Raw genomic sequence first — 22,572 nt, 5'->3', positions numbered from 1 at the left:
TTTAATGGTATCAAATTAACCCACTACCGGGGGTTTCACTGCCTAAGGGAAATTATTCTCGAATTACCAACTGCTCTCTCCTCCAGGCTCAAAACATTCTCTACCAGACAGTTCACAATTTGTCCACTAGCAATTTCCGAAGAGTTGGAAACGGAGTCTTCCTCATTGTTCAGTAACTATTGAACCAAAAGATAAAAAATTAGTGAAAGATGATGCAATTTTCTCATGAGTGCAACATTTTAGGACACTGTAGTATTACATACTGTACTCACATTTTCAAGGAGCTGTTCAAACCAATCTCCACTCTCACCACATGCAGCAACCTGAAAATGAGGTGCAAAATAAATGTAAAATGTAATTTTACTTGTTAGTAAAATTACTACGACCATAGCGAAACGACTAAATAACAACATGTGCATGTAGAAATGCGGAATAAAGTAAATTTAGAAAGAAACCGTAGGTAAAAATAAAATGCACAAAAATATTGTGGATTGATTGCAAACAATCAGAAACAGTTTACGATTGTGTTTCCATATTGTTGTCTCCTCGCTTTTGCAATGCTATTCGTCATCTTGTTTGCAATCACCTGCAATTGGTCAGGGATGAACATAAAAGGTGTTTCCATTTATGCAAACTGTTTGTGATCAAGCTCTCCGAAAGTGTAGCTGGGAAGTTCCGCATGATTTCACACGTGATTAATTGTTCATAATATGGCGTGGGGAAACTGTAATTCGCGTTGGTTTTCTTTTTTTTTTTTCAACTACCGGTAATCATTTTCTAAGGCAGTAAATTACATAGAATCTGCTCACAATTTTTGTTGTTAGTTTCTAATCTCTCCTTTTGCCTCATCCATAAGAAATAATAATTTTCATTTTTGTTTTCATACAGAACTCCACAGCTTCACAATATTTACTAGCCCCAATGGCTAGTGGAAGCTTAAAATCTACTAGCCAAAACTGAAATTTCACTAGCCTGTGGCTAGTTGGCTACCATTTAGTGTCGAGCCCTGTTCATTGCACAAAATTTCTGTACAGTGTCAAGGGTGTAGAAAGAACATCAATTATTAATAGATTGGAAAGGTCCTTACTACATCAGTCATGAGACAAACACGTTTGACAAGAATTTCCGAGTTTTCATCTCCCTTGAGTGGAGTGAACCACATCTGTTGAAACACCTTGGTCACCAGCTCCTAAAAGTAAGTGGTAAATTCAATTTTATAAAATAAGCCAAATATACAACAGAAACAATCACATGGCAAAATCTTCTAAGGACTTTATAACTCTAATACCTTTATTCCCTCTTCATCACATATTCTTCTTATGATCTTCACACAAATTTCTGTGGTCTTTGGAAAATCTGGATGGTTGATGCATATGTCTCTAAGAATTTTGATCACTCTCTTTCTGACACTAATGCCAGTATCCTGTATAAAGAAAACGAAAAATAAGCACTTTTTTAAAGATTGAAAATTCTCCCATTAAACCACATTCACCCCTAAATCGGTCTTAACCAGCCACACTTAGTATTTTACTCTGTCAATCGCCACACGATTTTAATATAGTTAAATGAAATTTAACATAGTTAACGACTAGGAGCTAGTGTGTGGCTAGTGTCTTGACCGTCTGTTAGTGTTTGTTGAGCGTTTTGGTGCGTTCTGTAGCGTTTGATATAGTTACATAGTTTACAACCGGGAGCTAGTCTGGTCAATAGCGTTTTTGCAGGCCTTTGTTAGCGTTTGATGCATTCTGTAGCGTTTGCAGCAGTCTTAAGGTTGTGGGAGCCCTTATAAAATAAAAGCTTCCTTACTAATATCCTTTCAATTATCATGTCATAGTACTGAAGAATAAGCTCAGGCTTGTTGAGAACAAAGCGTCCAATAAGTTCAACAGCAGCTTCTCTCACACTAGTTGACATGTCTACAAACTTTGCATGAACTCCTTTCTGCATATCCTCCTGAAAATTAGAGAAAAACAAGGTAAGAAATGAGACTTATTTATTATTTTTTTTACTTACAGGGAAGCATACCATCTTGCTCATTTGGTGAGACACTGGATACAGATGAGGGATGGAACTGGCTAGTATACCACATACAGTGTAAGAGAACAAATAATTCCTTCCTTTGAAATGATGTTCAGTCATTCTTATTAGACAAACTTCAACACTATGTTATAAGGGGATTTCCATTAAAATGGAAAAGGAGATATTTTTCTCTAACAGATCGCAGTTTGTTCACGTAAATTACAATGTTCATGTCTCCTCATGAAGTACAGTATACCTCAATGGGTAATAAATACTTCTAAAGATCTTTTGACTTTCAATGAGGTCAATCCTTGACAAAGCTACAGTAAAAAAATTCACCAAGTTACACTCAGAAGTTTAATTTTTATTGGGGTACTTACCCTAGAAAGAATGGAAGGATCAGCCGAGATAACAGCAGACAATGACTTCATTGCTTTGGTTCTAATGGCAACAGCACTTTCATTAAGCACTCTTAGGATCTGTCAAAAAACATTATTACTCATCTCTTCAGTAACTTTTTCTTCCTCTGATCATTCCCTTGTAGGACAAATTTGTAACCACTGTGACAATTTACCTGACTTAAGTATGCATCAAAACTCTTGGAAAATGACCTTGATGAGGCAAGATATCTTGTGACCAGAGTTGCCTGTTCATAATCTAAGTGATTCTGAGATGATCTGCAAAAGAGAAGAGACAAGCTCTTAATATGTGTACATGTGCATGTCAAGTGAAACCTATGGAAAATGATTTTTCTTTGTTTAAACTGTAAAATACAGTAAATTAATTATGAAGACCACAGAGGAGGATTAAAACCAAGGAAGGTTTAATCAAAACAGGAATCTGGCTGACTAGTTACAACTTGTACATGTAGAGCTTAACACGTACATTTAAATGGAAACAAAAAATAAATAAATCAATCAATAGTAGTTGGAATCACTTGTGTCAAACAGCAAATCATAATACCAACCAACATAAATACAATATTGAAAAAAGGATTGCTGACATTAAATTTTACCAAATCTCCTTTTAAGATGTCAATATTTTTTGTACCATTACACTTTTAGGGAAGACAATTTAGAGCAACTACTACAATAACAAATACTGCATTATTCACCTTATGCTTGTCATATTCCCTCCATCTAAAACAGAAAACAAGAACGTTTTCCTATCCTCTAGTTTGGCCAAACTTTGAGCACTCAACAAGGCATCATTTTTCAGCCCTTCACCACTTTCTAGAGGATCCTCTGCAGGAGCTCTGAGGGAACGTTCCATTTCAACATGGGTGTCTCTAAGCCACTGGGCCAGGAAAAACTGCCGAGCAAACTACAAAAAACAAAGTTAAGCCATAAAAAGCCTCTGGACTACATGAACATACCATATATACATAAACCTTTATTGATACATGTACATGATAAAATCCAAGGATAGAGCTGCGTAAAACAAATACTATGGAATTAATACAAATGTCGTCAAAGAAATTTACACTTATCTGTACTGTACATGTATATTAAAAAGACAAGTTACATAAAAACTAGTGGATAATTCTATGTCATTGTCAACAGCGTTGAATGTTAAAAGTAAAAATTATCTTCAAAGCACTTAGAATAAATTATTTATTTCTGCGTTGTCAAAAGCAGAACTGTTTACAGTACTGGAACCTTAAAGGTACACACAAATTGCCAGTGGTGACTCAAAAGCTCAATTCGTCACCCTCAATGCTTTCACGAATCAAGGATCGAGTGTCAAGGGAGTGTCAAGTTACCATTGGCCAGAAGCGAAATGAACCTACTGCATTTGAGAGGGCTATGCCTCTATGACCATTCCTAAATTTAGAAAAAAACAACGCTGATGATGTCGATGTCCTTATCTACTTAGCATTAGATAAGCAAGGTGACAAATCTGACTATTTACATGTACAAGTTTTCTTACCATAAAGGCTGCATCACTGCTTCCCTCTGTACTCAACCAGTGTGAAATAGCTTTCTGCAAAATTTGAGTTCTTTTGTCAGAGCGTTCATCCTAGAAAATAAAGTGATTGCAGTGTTTATGTGAAGACAGATAAATAAACAAAAGTCATTTGAGGAAAAGAGTTCAAATTAATACCAACCAAATGAGACACCTCATCACTGGAATCATCAGACACTTCTCCAAGTTCCTAAGGACAGACATTATTTTACAAGAATGATATTATCATCATGCAGCTTAATATAACAAACAATGAGAGTACAAATACATGATTGTAATAATAATTATAATTAACAATCACATGTAGATTATGAGCACGAGATTTCTATGAGGTGATAGTTGCTGAGGCTAAAAGCCAAATCAACTATCACCTCATAGAAATCGAGAGCGAATTGTTTTAGTGGAATTCTTACTAAAATTTACTTCAAATAACGGTTTCCAATTATTTCTTGACGTATTACAGGGCTCGAAAGTGCAACCAATACGGTCGCATTTGCGACTAAATTTTTCCCTTTGCGACTAAAATATCTGGAGAAGTCGCAAATTTGCGACTTGTTGTCACCTTCATTCTTTCGAAACAAAAGGGTTAGCAGTTGCCACTTTGCTGCTACTTTTGCTAAAATAAACAAACAAATAAATAAATGACAAAATTATTTTGCTGTGAATTATTTTGCTGCGAATTTTCTCTGAATGTAGCGTAATTGTATAGTAATTTAGCTGCGATGTTACATGCACAGCTCCATTCCTTCGATCATTCACCATTTTCAGCAGTTTCTTTACACACAAGTACTGCGGGCTCATATTTTTCTGCTAAACCGCTGACAACACAATGCAGCGCGGCGATTTTGCGACTAAAATTTGCGAAAATTGCGACTAAATTTTCGTATCTTATCGCAAAATGCGACTGGATTTTTTCGTTAATTTCGAGCCCTGTATTATTAAACTTTGTGCCTAAAAAAGATCGCTCGGATTGAATTGCCATTTAAAGTCTAAGTTGTGAGCGCGAGCGCATCAGCTTTTTCAATAATTTCAACTTTTTTGAAAGTCAAGAAACCATAAATGTCCTTTGTTTAGACTTCTCAGGAATTTAATTACCCATTTGCATCCAAACTTTCCTCCAAAACAATGGAAAAACAAAAAAAAAAACGTCGTTATTTCCAAGATGACCTCCAGCCACTGCACTAATGGCTGATAGTGTTCAATGGCTCAGCCAATCAGATTACAGCATTTGCATTAGTATACTAGTAGAATTCAACTAACAATTATTAGAGCAAATTTCAATTGAGTGTCGTAAAACCAAAACCAAAGTAATTACTTTGGCCGATCAAAAAGACGGAGACAATCCCGTAAACCAATCAAAACTCGAAGTAATTACATGTAGCCAACACAAAGCGCTCTAATCTTGCAAAAAACAAATACCAAAGTAACTACTTCGACCAATCACAGCAGGTGCAAACAGCACAATGAACCAATCCAGTGCTGTAGCAATTGGCCACTTCTGAGTTGCTGTTTGTCTTGGTTTCGAAGTGACTCTTGGTGATCAACTATTGAAAGGGAAATGAGTTTGATTTGCATAAGAATACACAACTCATTTCCATTTGAATGGTTGTGCATCAGGACTCACTTTGACAATGAGGCATGCAGCAACTCAGAAATGGGCTATCCCTTGTAACTTGTGCAAAGCGTGGGAAATATCACTCATGCAAGTCGCAGTTGGTTTGGGTGTTCCTTCTCATTGGTTGATAAACTGGCACAGGATTTTTTAACCAATCACTAAACGTTGCAATTGCAATCGAGTAATTAACTTTGACACTAGTTTAAAAAGTGCTATAATGCAAGTTCAGGCACAGGCCTCCCAAGCTCAGTGCGAGGGAAAGCCAACAAAAACATAAGGATTTGTATGGGAGTCCCAATAAAAGACCTGGGAAGATAGTGGAAAAAAAGTCTCAATTAAAAAGCCTAACCTTATTGCCATTGTGGGTTCCGTCCTTCCTGTGTGGACTGAACACTGAATTTTCAGGAGCCCACCAAATGTAGTCAAATATTTCTGGATTGAATGTTCCCATGGTTACAATTCCACTGTTGAGTTCAAGGGCAAGGGTTTTTCTTTCATTTCAATCTGCTAGCCGCAAAATCAAAGCCCTGCCAGCGATGTCAGGAAGCTGTTAGTGTCCCAAACGAAACAATAAATTGATGAAAAAGGTCCTCTTACACGTTGAACACCACATGGTAACAAGTCTTTGTTTGTGGTCCCTGACAATGTTGCCAACCAAACTCAACAGTCACCATGTGGTGTTCAAAGTGTAAAAGGATCTTTTTCATCATTTTATCATTTTTTTTGGGACACTAACGGCCACCTGACATTGCTGGCAGGGCTTCGATTGCACAGCTAGTGGATAGAAATGAAAGAAAAACCTTCAGCCTTGAATTCTACAGTGGAATTGTAAGCGTGGGAGCATTTTATCCAGGAATATTTGACTCCATTTGGTGGGCTTCTGAGATTTCTGTGTTCAGCCTTGGTATTTTATTATGACCGTTGACAACCAAGGAGCTGATAATGGCTCAATTTGTGTCAAATCTGGAAAAAACCACACAGGAAGGAAGCGATCCACAATGGCAATAAGGTTAAAAAATTAATTATCTTCTCAGGTCTTTTATCGGGATTCCCATACAAATCCTTATATTTTTGTTGGATTTCCTCACACTGAGCTGGGGTTACCTGTGGTTCATTTCAAAATCTTAAGCTAATTCAGAAAGGAAGAAGTGCCCAAGTTGTTACTAATCAAAATAGCAAGGCCAAAATTAAAACACCAAAGCAGTGGTCCTTGCATTCCTATCCTTCAAAGACTCTGAAGGAATATTCAATCGCCTTTATCTCCTGCCAACTATATGTACAAGTACACTACCTCCACTAAAATCTCCGTAATTCCCTCTGTGTCCTGTTGACTGTTGACTGCATCTTTTCTCAAATGGGCAGCAACAACACCCAGGTAGTCAATAGCTGAAACCCTCAGACTAACATCATTTGCTTTGTTGTTGAAAGTGACAATCTAACAAGAAATTTGACATAACAATACATGTACCTTATCATAATGCCACTTGAGAAAGATTGTAATTCCAAGGCAATATATACATACATGCTCACAACACACTATAGGGTGTTGACTCACCAACAGTCTGCCAAGAAGTGTAAGCAGGACCTCAGCAGCAGGCCAGTCAGGCCTGTTAAGTGTGACTAACAGGTCTTGAAGGAAATTCTCAAACAAAGGGCGATAATCTTCTTCATCCTTTCCTACACTGATACACCTGCAATTCAATTGATCAGTAAGAAAATAGTTACCAGAACTCAGGGTCCGAAATTAACTTTTTTTTTTATGGGTGTTACCTGGCAACTGCTGTAGATAAAAATTTTTAGTCACCAAAATTGTTTGCCTTAAAACAGCCGTTAATGTCATCTGGAATAAAAATTGTGCTTAGATCGCCTTTATAACACTTCAAGAGATCTACATCTTCACCTTCCGTAACCCATGAAATATCTTAATCTTCAACAAATTTCTTGGCAACTTTTTCATCTCCACTTCGTATTAAATTACGGAAAGATTGCAGCGTCCCCACAGACACTTTGCCAGCATGAATATTCAAAGCACATGGCAATGTGCGCCCACAATAAAAAAACGTGGCAGCAGGCAACATTATGGAGGTAGTTTAATGGGAAAACTCCTTTCACTTCTATTTAAAAGACATTGCCCAAACAAAAAGTAAGACACCTGTTGGCAAACGGCTCTGAACTTTACAGTAAATCAGTTTCTCTGGACGTAAAAGTTAACAATAACAATGCCAGTAAGTCACCCGCAGGCAACCAGTTGTGAAATTCTCGTCGCTAGTACTTAATTTTTAATCACAATGGAGACACGGCCCCAGTTGTCCAAACAATGGATAGCGCTATCCACCGGATAAATCACTATTCAGTGGATAAACACTAGCAAAACCAATTATTGCACTATCCAATGGATAGTGATAGTGGATAGCGTTATCCGCCTTTTGAACAACTGGGGCCAGGAAGGCCCAATTTCGGACCCTGGACTTCAACTATAACCACTTTGTGCCATTAGGAGTGTTTAAATAAAACATTAACCCATTGACTCCTGGGGTTTCCCCATTGACAAGTAAAATTGTCTGGCGTTAAACAGAGTATGGCCGGTTTTGGCTGGTTTAGGCGTCAAAGGGTTAGGATAACATACTTGTTCAGAAACATTGACAGAAAATTCTGTGCTGTTCTTAAAGCAGTCTCATAGGATGTGATGATTAAAAGATTCCTATCAACCTGAAACGAATGACAATAAATGTGGTAAAATCATAATTATTGATCTCAGATTTTCATGTACCCCCAAAAGTCATTCCGGAATTGCGCAGGGAACTGGTAAAAAATAAAATAAATAAAAAAATATTGACACCATCACATGGAAGATACATGTAACATTGTGATTGGTTATCTGTCCAAGTTTGATGCTTTTAGGTCGACCAGCGACCACATTACGGACTTTAAAACAAAGTTAAAAATAGGCACGCATTGTCGCACGTGTGGTAGTGCAGTAACAGAGGGCTTTGTTCCATGCTGTCAACTGAGCTGTGTTTTGTCTTCCAGGAAATTCAAGTTGTCTTTGCATAATATGTAGCCGCAATAGTAAACAAAATTGTTTTGGTATCGTAAATCATTATAGTGCCATGGTAGATGTCTTAGATAAATAGCATATTAGATCAGTACACTTCCGCATACCACACCAGGCAAACTTAACTTTTATTTGTACAAAATTGGCCCTAAGCTCTCTCCTGCTTGTTCATGTGGACATAGTAACAAGAATATTGCACACTTTTTTCTTTACTGCCCTAGGTACATTCCCCATAGGACCAACCTCTGCTGCTCAAAGAGTATCTCACGGCACATGGGAAGGGTTCATAGATAAGCGTAAGGTAGATCTGTTTCTTTATGGTCATGATAGCGTTACTAATGAGCAAAACAAATTGCTATTTCATCATGTGCAATCTTTTACGAAGAAATCTAGGCATTTTTTTTTTGTAATGATCTGCACTTGCACCAATCAAATGTAAACAAAATATTAATAATATATGATGTACTTATAACGTATTTGAGTAGCATGAGCTCCCCAGATGAGCAGAGCTTGCTCCTGGAGCAAATGTCTAAATATGTTTAAGCCAGTACAGTAAGATAACAAGCAACAGTACAACCATAAGAAGTGTTACTAGCAAATTACCATCACTGCTGGCTTATTTATCCAGAACGAATACTGACGAACACATTTTGTTAAAACTCACTTGAGATTTGTTCTCATTTCCACCATCTTCAGAACCAGCGGCCTCTGACATTTCATCAGCCTTGTCAGGGATTTTGACTGAGCACTGAATAAGCTGAAGAACAAGAGCTGTCACCATTTGAATGGAGACCTCTCCACTGAGCCTATGAGTAGAACAAAGATAAGATGCAAGAGGCATTTTGGTGTACTAGACAGATATCAATGCAAATGTGTCATTGACCAAAAATGTGGTTTCTTACACTATTGTATCCTACAAAATATATTTTGAGTCAAAGTACTACTATAATAATACCATGCAGAAAGTCTTATGAATGCTATTCTGTACATGTACCTATAACTTCGGAGAGTCCTTTTACTGCTTGGAAGTCTTGCTAATGATGCAAAGATGTCCTCAAGGATTAGGTCTCTGTGCTTCACATACTTCCTGAAAATCTACAAAAGAAGAATAAAATCAATGCTAATTTTGTGAAAGCAAAATGGACTTAATCTTATAAGATTATAAGTAAAAAAACCATTTTTTATACATCACCAAATGGATATAATAATTATTAAAAGAAATTTTACAATTTAAGGTGTTATGGTGTTATGATAGGTGTTATGATATGTTATGATAGGTGTTACGATATCGAATGATTTGAAGTGGAATGTGCACATAGAAATGATATGTAAGAAAGTCGCAACGCGTCTCTACTTTCTTAGGCAATTAAAGCGTGCGAAAGTGCCAACTAATGACCTTTTGAGCTTTTACACCACTTGCATACGGCCAGTCGCAGAGTATGCATGTTCAGTCTTTCATACCGCTCTACCGCAATATCTCTCCGATCAGTTAGAGCGCCTGCAGAAGCGAGCACTACGCATAATAAGCAATAACGAGTTATCTTATCGACAAGCTTTAGAAGTTTTTAGCATACCTACCTTGTATGCCAGGAGAGAGGCGATTGGTAACTCATTGTTTCAAGACATATGTAATAACAATAATCACAAGCTTCATTCACTCCTTCCGCCACCTTACTCTGGCACTTTGCGTACACGGAAAAATCGCAAGTTCCAAGTCCCGCGTTTTAAAACCAATCGTTTCAGAGACAGTTTTATTGTAAGCCATTGCCGATAACATGCCCTTTTGCAACTCACATATATTAAATGATATGTTTTTGAAAAATTTTAGCTGTATCTTAATTGTAATTTAGTGTTTACATAATAATAGCTTTAGTATTGTTAAATTCTTATCAAATAACTTTCTTAATTTATCATTTTATAATTTATAGTTACAATTAATTAACGTTGTACATTTGTAAAAATTATCGTAATTCAGCCCTCGGGCTGCAAGGGTAATTTTAATAAAACTATCTATCTATCTATCTATCTATCTATCTATCTAAGAACTGTGAACCTGAAAATCCAATGCAAATTTAACTTACCGATCTGACCAACTTCAGAGCGCTGTGCTGAAGGTCACTGATGTTTTCCACAAAAAATGGAGAAGTACCCAGATTCGAAACCTAAACAAAAACACGCAATACAAATGCTTGGAAACATGACTTCAAACAAATTCTGTCAGAGGCTAGTAAGAGTAACCAAGGAACAGGCATCAAGATAAGACTAAGTTAATCATTATTATGTAATCAATTAAAATAATAAAAATTATCCTTGACCTGCAGTATGTCGGTATCAGTAAGGGCCTGAATATCCACAAGGTCACCCAGCAATGAAACCAGCTCACACACTTTATTGTAAAATAATGACATGGACTTGAGTTTGGGTATAGAAGACTTTGCTCTTTTGGCTTTTGGCATCAACAGAATACTCTCTAAAAGATAAAATGATGTTTACAAATTAACCTGAACAAACGTTTTTTTTTTTTTTTTGCATGCTTGAAAGAGTGAAAATAAAGCTATTGTTGTTGTTCTTACCATTGGGATCGCCTTCTCTATAAAGAGGATCATACTCTGGATAAATGTTGTTCTTCAGTTCAAACTTGGTGAGTGAAATAACTCTGTTAATAACCTCTTCAAGGTACAACTGTTTTGGCATTGAAGGAGATGTAAGGACAATAAGCACCACTAATGAAGACTCAACCGCTCGGACCATTCTTTCAAGACATAAGCCACGCCATAGTCTTTGCTCTTCATTATCATCCTAAATTCAACAACAATTCATCATTTAACATCCTACTTGTGAACAAGTCACATTGAAAATACCTTGTCTGTCCCCTCTGATCAGAACCCTGCTGTTTTAAAGAGCAAAAAAACACTACATGGTTATTATTATTATTATTATTATTATTATTATTATTATTATTATTATTATTATTATTATTATTATTATTATTATTATTATAGTTTACAGTGCTATTAATTGCTTCTTTCAGTCTCTTTGAACCGGGGCCAATCCTTGGTCCTGAGGTACCACCAGGGGGCCTTTTTATTTGATGGACAGAAACCTTCTCAGTATGTGCGCCGTTCCTAGGAGGACGATCTTTTGCAGCTCATTAATGTTGCTGGTTCCAGGGATTTTTCCCAAGTTCTGGTCCATTCCCTCTCTAATAAGTCCAGGCAAACTAACAATATTATTATTATTATTATTAACACTACTTTCTTCTGGGAAAAATAACTGATATTGAAAAACCATTCTGCTCAAGTAGTGAGCAGAATGGTTGGGTTAAAAAATTAAAACAGAGGTCAAAATTGAACTACAACATTATATATATTTAGGGTATCTGTAACATGGTACAATGTACCTTGTGGTTACCTTACCTGATCTGCATTGCACTGTAGCTGTAAATGTAAACCATCTCTTATGTGTCGCTCCATTATTGTTAGAAGTCTCATCAAATCTTCACATGGAACCTTTCCAAAGATGGGATAATGAAATTCAATTCACAAAAATCAAAAGAAGTACAATAGTAATAACATTTAATATTAAAATACATGTAAGAAGCAACCACAAACACCATACCTTGTGTAAAATTTCCAAAGACTTCAACTTAGCTGTTTCTGTGTAGAATTCTGAAACTGTAGATTGTGAAAGTAGGGTTTCTGGGTTTGGTTCCTGGTCATCTACAAAGGAGAAAAAACAAGACAGCATTAATTTTAACAGTGCATCATTGCCACGATTACCAGCAGGGGGCCAAGAAAGACTGAAAGGGGTAGTGTTATGGATTGTTAGTAAAAATCTGGAAAGCAAAGGAGACCTGCTTACCGATTGCAAACGAAAATTAATGGCCAAATTTTCTTCAAAACAGGTAGTTTTGCACACAGAAACCATTCTTTAGTGTTTTTGTTACACTTAGCCAAGATTAAAGTGGATGCCATTTTGAAAACGTCGGTCCAATGTTTTCAAAATTTCCCCTTGCATCTTAGATGAACTCCGTAATAACTTAGTGTGGCTCATTCTTCTTTTAAATTGTAATCGATTTTTATCTCATGGCGATGATCCAGCAGCAATTTAAGATGGAAAAAAATCACTGAAAATTGATTTACTAAATTTATGGTCAAAATAAATGGGATAATTCCCATGATACTGCCCCTTTAAATGAAAGGAAAGAGGCAACAGATCAGAGTACAATAAATACTAGGTGGCCAACACTTTCGTGTGATATACCCTGGAATATCCCATGAGTCACTTGTATTTTCTTGGTATACACATTCACCTAAAGGTTTATGTGTATACCAAGAAAATTTAAGTGACTACTGGGATAATCCACGGTATACTACATGTACAAGAAAGGGTTGCATAACTATTTTATACCATGCCATAGAAAATAAAGTGGCCAGCAAGGCACAATGAATAGGCCTTTTGCAACAAATGATCACATGGTACAAAATCCGCCATGCTGGAGGGCAAGCTCATTATTGTTCCCCTACTGGGGCATTAAAACAAAGGCAATTCAAACCTGACTGGTTCAGGTCTCTTTGTTTTAATGTCCCAGTGGGGGAATAATAATGAGCTTGCCCTCCAGCATGGCGGATTTTGTACCATGTGATCGTTTGTTGCAAAAGGCCTATTGCACTGATGGATGGGAAGGTTCAGTGGAATACTGACGAATGTACAACGGCTTTCCTGAATTCTGATTGGCTGTATTTTCTATAACATTGGTATAATACAGGATACATACCCACATCATGAAAGCTTGGTGCATCACACTCATCATCAAATTCAAACAGGTTCTCAAGCAAATCTCCAAATTTCTTGAAAGCTGGCGATTCCATAATGTCTGAAAAATTGATGATATTAGTGTCAGAAAAAAAATTTATTAATTGTCAAATCACTCTTTAATTAATACTGGTACAGTAGGTATTGGTGACATAACCAAATGCAACAACATTCAAAACATTAACAGTTACCCTCAGATTCAACAGTCTCTATTTGCTTCCTTTGTTTCTTACTTTTGCTTTTCTTCTTGGGAGGGGCTGGAAGATGAAATCGTTTCCAAGTGTAAAAATCATCAATTCTGAAAAACTACAACAATGTCACATATATTATTATTTCCTATACATAATTTGATTAACACTACACCTTCTTCCAAATCATGACTTCTATTGTAGTTTGATTTTTCTTCACTGGACCTTCGCCTCTTCCTCATTCTTTCCAATTCACTCTCACTTCCAGGTATAACTTCCCTCACTTGATGGGTTTCCACCTCCTTAGAACCTCTTCGCTGTTTTATTTTCGTAATAACCAGTTTTGGAACATACAGCTGTATTCCTCTAAGAGTTGGAGAAAGTTCCAGTGTTGGAGATAAGCTTTCACGACTCTCTTCGCACCCTTCATTCGGTGACATCGGTTTATCAGTTCTACTTGGTGTCCGGTGATTTTGAATATTCAGGTCCATTGCTGACATTGGTGCTAATGTTTGCCCTTCATTCATAAGCTCTGCACCAATTATGTCTCTTTCTGCATTTTGCTCTTCCACTGACCTCCAGCTCAATTTTGATGGCAGTTGTTGTGAGCACTTAGGATCAGGGAGCTGCGAATCTGTTCCCGAGCTTTCTACTTGTGACACACAGTCACTGATTTGACCACGGTTGTTTTCAACATCCACCTCTGACTTACTTCTCGATGATTTTCTTCTCTTCTTTGGTTTAGAATGGCAGCTGCTAGTTCTGTTTAAGTCAACTTCTTGATGATAAATGGCTTTCGGTTGTTCAACAGTTCCTGAATAAGCAATTCTTTGTTTTTCAGTTAATGCATCAAGTTGCTGTGATGCTTGTCCCAGAACTGATGCATCAAAGTTGAACCCATTCTGAGCAACAAGTGCTTGTAATGCACTCATGCTATCATATTCAACCTGGTTGTAAACATCTCCTGATGTGTTTTGAACTTGTGATTGTGTGGCATGGCGATAAAATTCTTGGTCATTTAAATTTCTTCTCACAGCTGGTGGCAAATCAAATTTCCTTTGTCCCTTTTTCTGATGAGGAGCCGTCACTGCACCTAAATGTACAAAGTACAACATGCCCTCTTTGATACAATTTATTTCAAAATAATACATTATCCAACAATCTGCTATATTACGAATGCTACACTATGCTATCTTAACAGCTTTTGCATCAAGATTAATCCTAAAGGCAAATGTTGGTATTTTTATCAGCAATGAAGGGAGATCAACCCTGTTCCCTTTTGTGGTTCAAATTTCTTCTTGGTTTAAAATTATCCAAACCACTTCAATTTTGATTTTCCTTTGTTTCAGATTATGACAATGAATATTAGACAAAGAAAAATCAAAATTGAACTGGTTTGGAAAATTCCAAACCTAGAAAAAAATTGAACCACAATATACCCACTGCCCAATCTGCACTATGTCGATGCTTTGTTTAACCCAATGACTCCCAGGGGTTCCCTACTGATGACTAAAATTGTCTGGCGTTAGACAGAGTAAAATACTAAGTATGGCTGGTTCAGGCTGGCCTGGGAGTCAAAGGGTTAACTAGTGTGGTTGCATAGAAAACCATTTGCTCACTAGGAAATACCCGGTTAAAGTTTGTTCACCAAAATTAGGGTTTGATATCTGCAGGGGTGACTGGAAATACAATGTAAACCCATGCTGTAGCCCTTGGAGAGTCAGGCTAGCAAAGTGGTCATCACCTGCACCTCGCACCTCTCCAATCATAATTTATGTGGACGACGTTTCAGTCCATATCAGCCTGACTTAAGGGTAAGCGTCCAGTTTTCATCCTTTCTCAAATTCAACTTGTGGTGGTGCTTTGCTCCTCAATATCATTACACATGAACTGTATAGCATCTGTCAGACATGGAGCCTTTTACATTGTCTGCTCTTTGCCCAATCTAAACTTGTCCCCTGACTCCAAATAGAAACGTCTTGCTTCCACAATGTAATTTAATCTTTGCACTAACTTAGCCATACCTGACCCAAATATAGACATATACATCAACAATGCAAATTGCAAGTAAATGCGACAACAAAAAATAGAATAATAAGGCCAACCATGATTAAGGTCTGGAATGTCTTGTTTTGTTTTAAGCTGTGGTTCACTGTTGGAAAGGCCCTGTCTCATTCGTCTTGTTTTAAGAGGTGATAGTGTCTGTGTAGGACTGAGTTGCATCAAATGTGCAGTTGGTGAACTGCCATTAACAAGCAGTGGATTCTCAGCTGATGACGAAAAGAAAACAACAACACATACAGTGTAAATACTACATGTAGTAAGACTATTGGTATGCAGCTTAGTAATACCATGATCACAGTTTATGCCACATTTCTTTTTTTTTTTGCCAGATCAAGTACTAGAGCTAAAACTGTATTGCACTCATCACTGCTTGTACAGCTGCAAGGATGATGAACATGTACAACCTACATGTAATAATATTATCTGAGGACCTTGGTTTGAACCTTTTAATCAAAATATTTACAGCATAGTACTAACACGTAGCACTATTATTTTACAGAAATCCCTGAGACCCTTGCAGTGGCTGCAGCAAGATTACTGCATTATCTTGTTGAACTTATAAAAATACATGTAGATACAGGGATCACATATTTTTAAGCATGCCAAGAAAAATCTGAAAAATGCACAATCAAAAGTTTAACACATCCCAGGATGCAAGATATAGAGTTAAATACCAAACAGAATTTGCTTTAAGTCGACGATAAATTTTGATGCTTAAGTGATGTGTAGAAAACCAAAAACAACTTAGTGACTGCTATATTGGATTTAACCACACAACAGAAATTTGTATAATGGAAATAAAGAGAGAAAAACAGACTGACGAAGGTCAAAGACAAGTTAATTTTTTGATTCATAGCTAAAAACTTTGTAAAACAGCAAACTAGAAACTTGAACATTAACAGATCAATGATTTGTACTGTAAGGCCTCTGTAAGATCTGCAAATTCTACTAATTATTCATTCATGAATGGAAGCAAACCAGCAATTATTGTTTATCACATGAATTAGGTGGATCATGAAAGTAAAGCAACAGTATTGCTTCAGCAAGAACTGTTTAAATCTGCCAATGGCCATACTAGGAAAGTGAGTGATGATTCCCTTGTCAAGAAAACTGGAACATCAGCAACCCCAATTTTTTCAGACATGTGGGTCTGAAGGAACATGATTAAAAAAACCCTTACACTTGTAATCCCTACATGTACCTATAGGGTTTCCAATGTTTGGTTGGACTGCTGTAATCATTCCTGTATATTGAGAGTATGCTGTTGTTCTGTTTTGTATTGTAACCTGATGAGGACCGGCTGCCATCTGATGCACTCTGCCAACATGGTCTGAGGGACTGTGCTGGACAGCCTGTTGATAGGGTGACTGTGGTTGTGCAGAACCTGGTGAACCTGCATAAAGAGGGGATCTTACTTTTGTAGGACTGACTCTGTGATGGTTTGTAAAATGGTTGTAACCAGCCGGAGAGTAGGCTGTGAAAATAAAGAAAAATTTTGTCCAGTACAATACTAAAGAAATAAAACGATAATAATAATAGTAAAGAAATACAAACAGGCTCTGGTCAACAAAAAAAATTTAATTTTGCAGTTCAAATTTTTTCTTGGTTTAAAATTTGTAAAACTAGTTCAGTTTTGATTATTCTTTGTCTATTACATGTTGTATTCCTTATCATAACCTGTAACAAAGGAAAATCAAAATTGAACTGGTTTAAAAAATTTGAACCACAACAAATTATACAATATATACAAATGATCACTCTATCCTGTGACTCTATGCCCTGAATCATTATCCGACTATACAACTTTGCAATTCGCTCTGACGAAGGGTTAACACTTGAAACATCAGCTTTCTAATTTCTTTATGGTGTTTTCTTTACCATATCAACTCAGCTGATAAACTCATTTCTGTGTTTCAATTGTCCATGGATGCAGCACTACACTTTCTTTAGAATTGAATCCCGTTATCCATTACACAGACTCAACTACACTAGGAAATACAAAAACCAACAACTAGGGACACAGAATTTTTATTAAAGCCACTTTGGTTTTTTAACAGCTAGGAGTAGTAAAGGGATAAGTTACAGGTAAATAAAAAACAACAACAACAAGAGCTGGACATTATTCTGATCAAACACATGGAGAGACAGAAAATATAAAGGAAACATCAACTAAAAATCTCAGGTTCCCTGCGGGTACACTGTCTTTAGTGCTTATCTCCAATGGTGACTGCAATCTCAAAATATATTTTTTTTCTCTTAAAAAGTGGATTCTTGGTTTGTTTGAAGTTCAATTTTATCTCACCTTTGACAAAGGACATTCTTTTCAAAATTGACTGTATCTTAAAAGTACTTGCCAATTTAAAGAGGACAGGTATTGAGTGGACCTAGATGTTGTTAACCATTCCATTCCGGAAGCAGCTCCCATTGACACAAAATTGTGTGGCAATAGACAGAGTAACACAATCAAATGGGCCTCTGGCCCATCAACCCACTTGTAAACATGAAATTTCCATGCATTAATAATTTAAACTACACTTTTTTTATATCTTGGAGAAATACCCCTTACTAACCCAGTTAGAGGTCTGTACTGTAAGTTACAAACCAAGTTTTTTTAATTGATTTATGGCACAAGCGCAAAGTGCGTGGGCCAAAAATCAACAGGAAAAAATGAGGATCTGCAACTTTCAGTACAGACCCAGAAAACGAGGTTTGTAAGCTTTTTCATTATATCTCTAAGGTAATCAGGCACATGAGAAAGGAAACTAGTTGAAGCAAGCAGAAGGTTCAACTGCCATTAAGATTGCCACATCAAAATCTGAAAAACAAATGATTCTTCTTGGCTTTTTGAAATAGTTGCTGGCAATATTCAAACGGTTTTAAACGTTTATGTAACGTAAACAACAGAAAAAACCTGCTAGAGAATGTTTTATTAAGCAGGCCGTACAGCGTGCAGTACTGTAGAATATAGCCTGCCAATCACAGTGCACATACTAACTGAGAGATATAACAAGGGATATAAACCAATTCCATGAAACAAGCTCTTTCTAAAATTAAGATGTACAATTTAGTTTATTAAATAAATAAAAAACAATATTTAGTACCCTTAGGGTCCTGGTAGCACTCAGTCAATGTATTTACTGGATGACTGAACACCTTTGGTGTCTGTGAAAAAATTGCTTGTAAAAGTAGGGGACCTTCCTCATAAGATATATTATCATCTTGCCTTACATCATCCTTGAAAGTCCTGCAAAATAATTAATAATTGTTTAAGTGTCAAAACCCCTATCAGGTGATCAACAAAGGTTTATTTTACAGCTACCTTATAGTTACGAAACAACAAATGGTAATCCACTACATGTAAGTGTGAACTTTTGAGCAGCGATTCCATAAATATTATAGCTTATTACCGGTACCCCGCTAGCAGTCTCCTTTTTTGTATTTATATCGTGAATGCTACATGTGCTGTAGTTGATGATCGTTATAATTACACGTGAATACTCAACGTCTTTATATAATAAATTCTTCAAAGCTGTTCTCTCCTATTCGTAATTGTACTTACAACTGGTCAGTAGTGGACTTGGAGATTTGAAGTGCCTGTGAGAGCTGTTGAACCAGTGCATGATCTGGTCGGGTGAGAATTTCTCGTGCTTCTTCAGCAACTTTTGGGCTGTGTAGCAAGGTCTCTTTCCTTTTCGCAGATGAGGGCGTAGGAAGAGGAAGCTCTGGGAGAACTAAAAAAGGAGAAGCTTTGGTAAACGAATTCAGTTCATTAAGAAACAAGCTTTAGCTTAGATTGTCCTAAGCTGAATCAAAATGCAGAAGTCACTTAACCCAGACGTGTTATCACTCACAGAATAAACAAATTGGACGCACACTTTACATTCATTGCCATCTTTAAAAAGTTTTATAATTCATGATACTTGGCATTAAGTTGATTTATTAAATCATTAAATTGACAATTTGAACTTACGATCGGTGAGACTAGTGATCCCAGCAAGTGTTGCAATTGGCACGCTTGTATTCATACTCCCCAAACAATTAAGCCACCACTCACGGAAAAATAAAACAGGGTGGAAAGACAGTTGACAAAAAGTAATTAGGGGATGAATTTTATCCCATTATAAAGACGTCCTGATGAAAACGTTGTAAAATTTCTCAGCAGCAGCCATGTTTAACAACAATGGCGGGAAGAAACCAGCACCATTTGAAACCACACCATGTCACCGCGGCCGCTGTTGATCCGGGGTATTCATTTCAAAGAGAGACTGGTACTACCCGTAAATCGGATTCCTTGCAGCAGTAGTCGCAGCTGTATACAGTCCAAAGTGCTTGTGCTAGCTGTGGTAGAATTAGTAACTGTAGTGCCCATATGGCAGTTGTAGCTTGTGTCCGAATGTAAAAATACTAAAATTGCGTCCATAACTGCGAGGATCATAGCTCTACTTGATTTCATATCCGCAGTTTAGTATATGATTCATTTCATGTATCATTTCGTTAATTAGAACTTGAGTGAGCAATCACATTTTCAGAATCTAAAGAAAAAAAGGAAGTGATTTTTTTAAACATAGTAGCACTTTAAAGTAAACTAGTCAGGAAAAATTCCCATTCTAAGAAATCTCAAAACTGTTTTGGGACGCTGCCCATTCTCTAAGGGTATCTGTTCTTTGTGAACGATTTTAGCATAGCTAACCCTAACCATTAAAATTCGGATTTTTCACTCTTTTTAATATGGCAGAAGTACTCATTCATTGGAATTCCTAGGACGCGTGGAAGTTGTATCAAAACAATGATTTCTAGCTGTTCCATAAACACGAAATTATGCTCTGCTGAATCACTTCTCTTAACATGTTTTAAAACTCCACGAGACTTTCTGGAGCAAGCAAAAACTCCGCCCCCAAGAACAATGGGACTTCCGTTTAACGATTCATCCTCATAACTGTGAGGATCATAGCTTCACTTGATTTCATATCCACAGTTCAATAGATGATTCATTTCATATATCAAATCATCGTTGATTCATTCATCACGGGAACAATAGAACCCGCAAATGACCAGTTCCAAACGTTCAAACCACGTTGAAGTCCTGAATTTGTCAGGCTTCTCTACGCAATTGCTAAATTTGCGTTCATAACTGCGAGGATCATAGCTTCACTTGATCATCCTTTGTTCTCGCATCGGTGGACACTTACCGCGCTTGTTTAAATTAATTTGTCCGCAAATATGTTTCAAACTGCGGTGGCGATAGTGGCTGTTTTTAATCAGTCTAAGGATGATGATGAGTCTCTATTCTTACTTTGGTTTAATACCTTTATTTCTGACAATTTCGCTTCAGATAAATAGTAGTACAGTATTAATGAACAAAATGATATATGAAATGAATCATACACTGAACTGCGGATATGAAATCAAGTAAAGCTATGATCCTTGCAGTTATGGACGCAATTTTAGCAATTGCGTAGAGAAGTCTGAAAAATTCAGGACTTCAAGTCCTTAAGAGGATCATAGCTTTACTTGATTAGATACAGTTTTGTTTTCAGTTGAATATTATAGTTTCCGCGATTAAGTAGCTTATGATGTTCTGCTAGGAAGTCATACATGGGCTTGAACTTCCGCTTAAACTTTCGCTCTAAAAGTTCTGTACATACCTGCCTTGTTCCGTCATTTATGAATAAATCATTACAACTTATGTTAATGGTTTCCTTGTTAAGTGGGATGTTTCTTATGAGATTTCATAGGCCTCCGACAAAGTGAAAGTATCTGGTTAACTTTTAAGTGGAGGCTCCACTGTCAGCCAATCAAAGGTAAATTAGGGAACTGGTCACCAAATGAACTCTTGGACCTCGTTGCAGGTTTCAGTTTAACGCTACACTTAAGAATAACTAATCTTAGAATTACAATTAAAGACGACACAGTTTGGAAACAGACCGGTTCTTTTAGTTTTCATCTGAATCTTAACTTGTGACCCAAGGAAATTTTCATGGACAAAAATAGGAAAAGGCTCTTTAGATACTAAGTTGCAGGAACCGTCACTACGTCGGTTTGGTTTTTATTGTCTATCATGAGTCTTGTCTAAAATGGTACGAGAGGATCAGCTGGGTCAAGGCAATTGATCATAAGCTTTTTACTTGCCACTGCATCTCTGCGACTTAAATTGTGTCTCCTGGCATCAACTGCACCAACACAATTAATTCATCTCAACTGTAAACAGCAGCCGGGGCGGTAATGTCAAAAAGTAATTCTCAGGATGCCCCTCACACATCGAACGCTTTTTCAAAACTTTGTCCTCAATACAAAGATCGCATTTTCCATTGTCTCTTTTATTTCTTTTTTGAAACTTCTTTTAGCTTCAAAATGTTCTTTTTTCCCGTTTACTGGCAGCAGATGGGCTTGTCTCCGACGCAAATTGGTATTTTACGGGCCTTTTGGGGCGTTGGATATTCTGTAGGAGCGGTGCTATTTGGGAAAATGGCAAACAAATGGAAAATCCGCAAAGGCTTACTATTGATGAGCATCGCTGCCACAGTTATAACGCCACTAGTATCCTTGCTTCCGCGAAGAACTCATGATAACTGTGTCCTGCGATCACAAAAAATAGCAACGTCAGATTTTTTACGACGCACAAGCCTTAGTCAGAGACGTTTTCACTCAAACAGAGCCTTCACTAACATTACGCATTTTAGTCAACCAAGCGAAAATCACCTTAAAAATGACATTGCCCATGGTCTCAAAAATTTCAATGAGAAAAATAGCAATGGGAGTGGTACAAAACGTAAGAGAAGCTTGAAAAAAGATATCAGTGGTGGTTTGACAAAGTACGGATCGCAGAGTCTCGTTCAGGAAGGCAGGGTTCC

The 22,572-nt window shown here is 37.0% G+C and overlaps 2 protein-coding genes across 4 annotated transcripts in view; one reads left to right on the top strand and one right to left on the bottom strand.

Annotated features, from left to right (window-relative positions):
* Positions 1-19,948, bottom strand: part of LOC137973659 (nipped-B-like protein) — a 31,516-nt gene extending 11,568 nt beyond the window's left edge. The window contains exons 1-28 of one of the 3 annotated variants that reach the window (XM_068820513.1): positions 19,692-19,948; positions 19,281-19,452; positions 18,823-18,965; positions 16,923-17,195; positions 15,763-15,927; positions 13,833-14,750; positions 13,661-13,726; positions 13,432-13,530; positions 12,273-12,373; positions 12,071-12,163; positions 11,228-11,453; positions 10,970-11,124; positions 10,736-10,816; positions 9,649-9,749; positions 9,319-9,460; positions 8,226-8,308; positions 7,155-7,290; positions 6,891-7,034; positions 4,127-4,174; positions 3,949-4,038; positions 3,134-3,342; positions 2,594-2,696; positions 2,400-2,498; positions 1,807-1,953; positions 1,289-1,423; positions 1,088-1,189; positions 273-323; positions 68-176 (exon numbers count right to left, since the gene is read on the bottom strand). In XM_068820513.1, coding sequence (XP_068676614.1) covers positions 68-176; positions 273-323; positions 1,088-1,189; positions 1,289-1,423; positions 1,807-1,953; positions 2,400-2,498; positions 2,594-2,696; positions 3,134-3,342; positions 3,949-4,038; positions 4,127-4,174; positions 6,891-7,034; positions 7,155-7,290; positions 8,226-8,308; positions 9,319-9,460; positions 9,649-9,749; positions 10,736-10,816; positions 10,970-11,124; positions 11,228-11,453; positions 12,071-12,163; positions 12,273-12,373; positions 13,432-13,530; positions 13,661-13,726; positions 13,833-14,750; positions 15,763-15,927; positions 16,923-17,195; positions 18,823-18,965; positions 19,281-19,452; positions 19,692-19,746 — 4,246 coding nt within the window. In that variant the 5' untranslated portion in view covers positions 19,747-19,948. Of the gene's footprint in view, positions 1-67; positions 177-272; positions 324-1,087; positions 1,190-1,288; positions 1,424-1,806; positions 1,954-2,399; positions 2,499-2,593; positions 2,697-3,133; positions 3,343-3,948; positions 4,039-4,126; positions 4,175-6,890; positions 7,035-7,154; positions 7,291-8,225; positions 8,309-9,318; positions 9,461-9,648; positions 9,750-10,735; positions 10,817-10,969; positions 11,125-11,227; positions 11,454-12,070; positions 12,164-12,272; positions 12,374-13,431; positions 13,531-13,660; positions 13,727-13,832; positions 14,751-15,762; positions 15,928-16,901; positions 17,196-18,822; positions 18,966-19,280; positions 19,453-19,691 lie in introns of all 3 variants that reach the window. The other 2 variants (XM_068820512.1, XM_068820511.1) reach the window with 2 other exon arrangements.
* Positions 19,949-21,637: 1,689 nt separating this feature from the next.
* Positions 21,638-22,572, top strand: part of LOC137973789 (major facilitator superfamily domain-containing protein 6-like) — a 2,928-nt gene continuing 1,993 nt past the window's right edge. The window contains exon 1 of the mRNA XM_068820676.1: positions 21,638-22,572. This exon is cut by the window's right edge and continues 872 nt beyond it. Coding sequence (XP_068676777.1) covers positions 21,944-22,572 — 629 coding nt within the window. The 5' untranslated portion in view covers positions 21,638-21,943.

This window comes from Montipora foliosa, chromosome 10, assembly GCF_036669935.1.
Source record: "Montipora foliosa isolate CH-2021 chromosome 10, ASM3666993v2, whole genome shotgun sequence".
Taxonomy (NCBI): domain Eukaryota; kingdom Metazoa; phylum Cnidaria; class Anthozoa; order Scleractinia; family Acroporidae; genus Montipora; species Montipora foliosa.
Note: the sequence above shows the minus strand (reverse complement) of the source record. Positions and strands in the feature narration are given on the sequence as shown.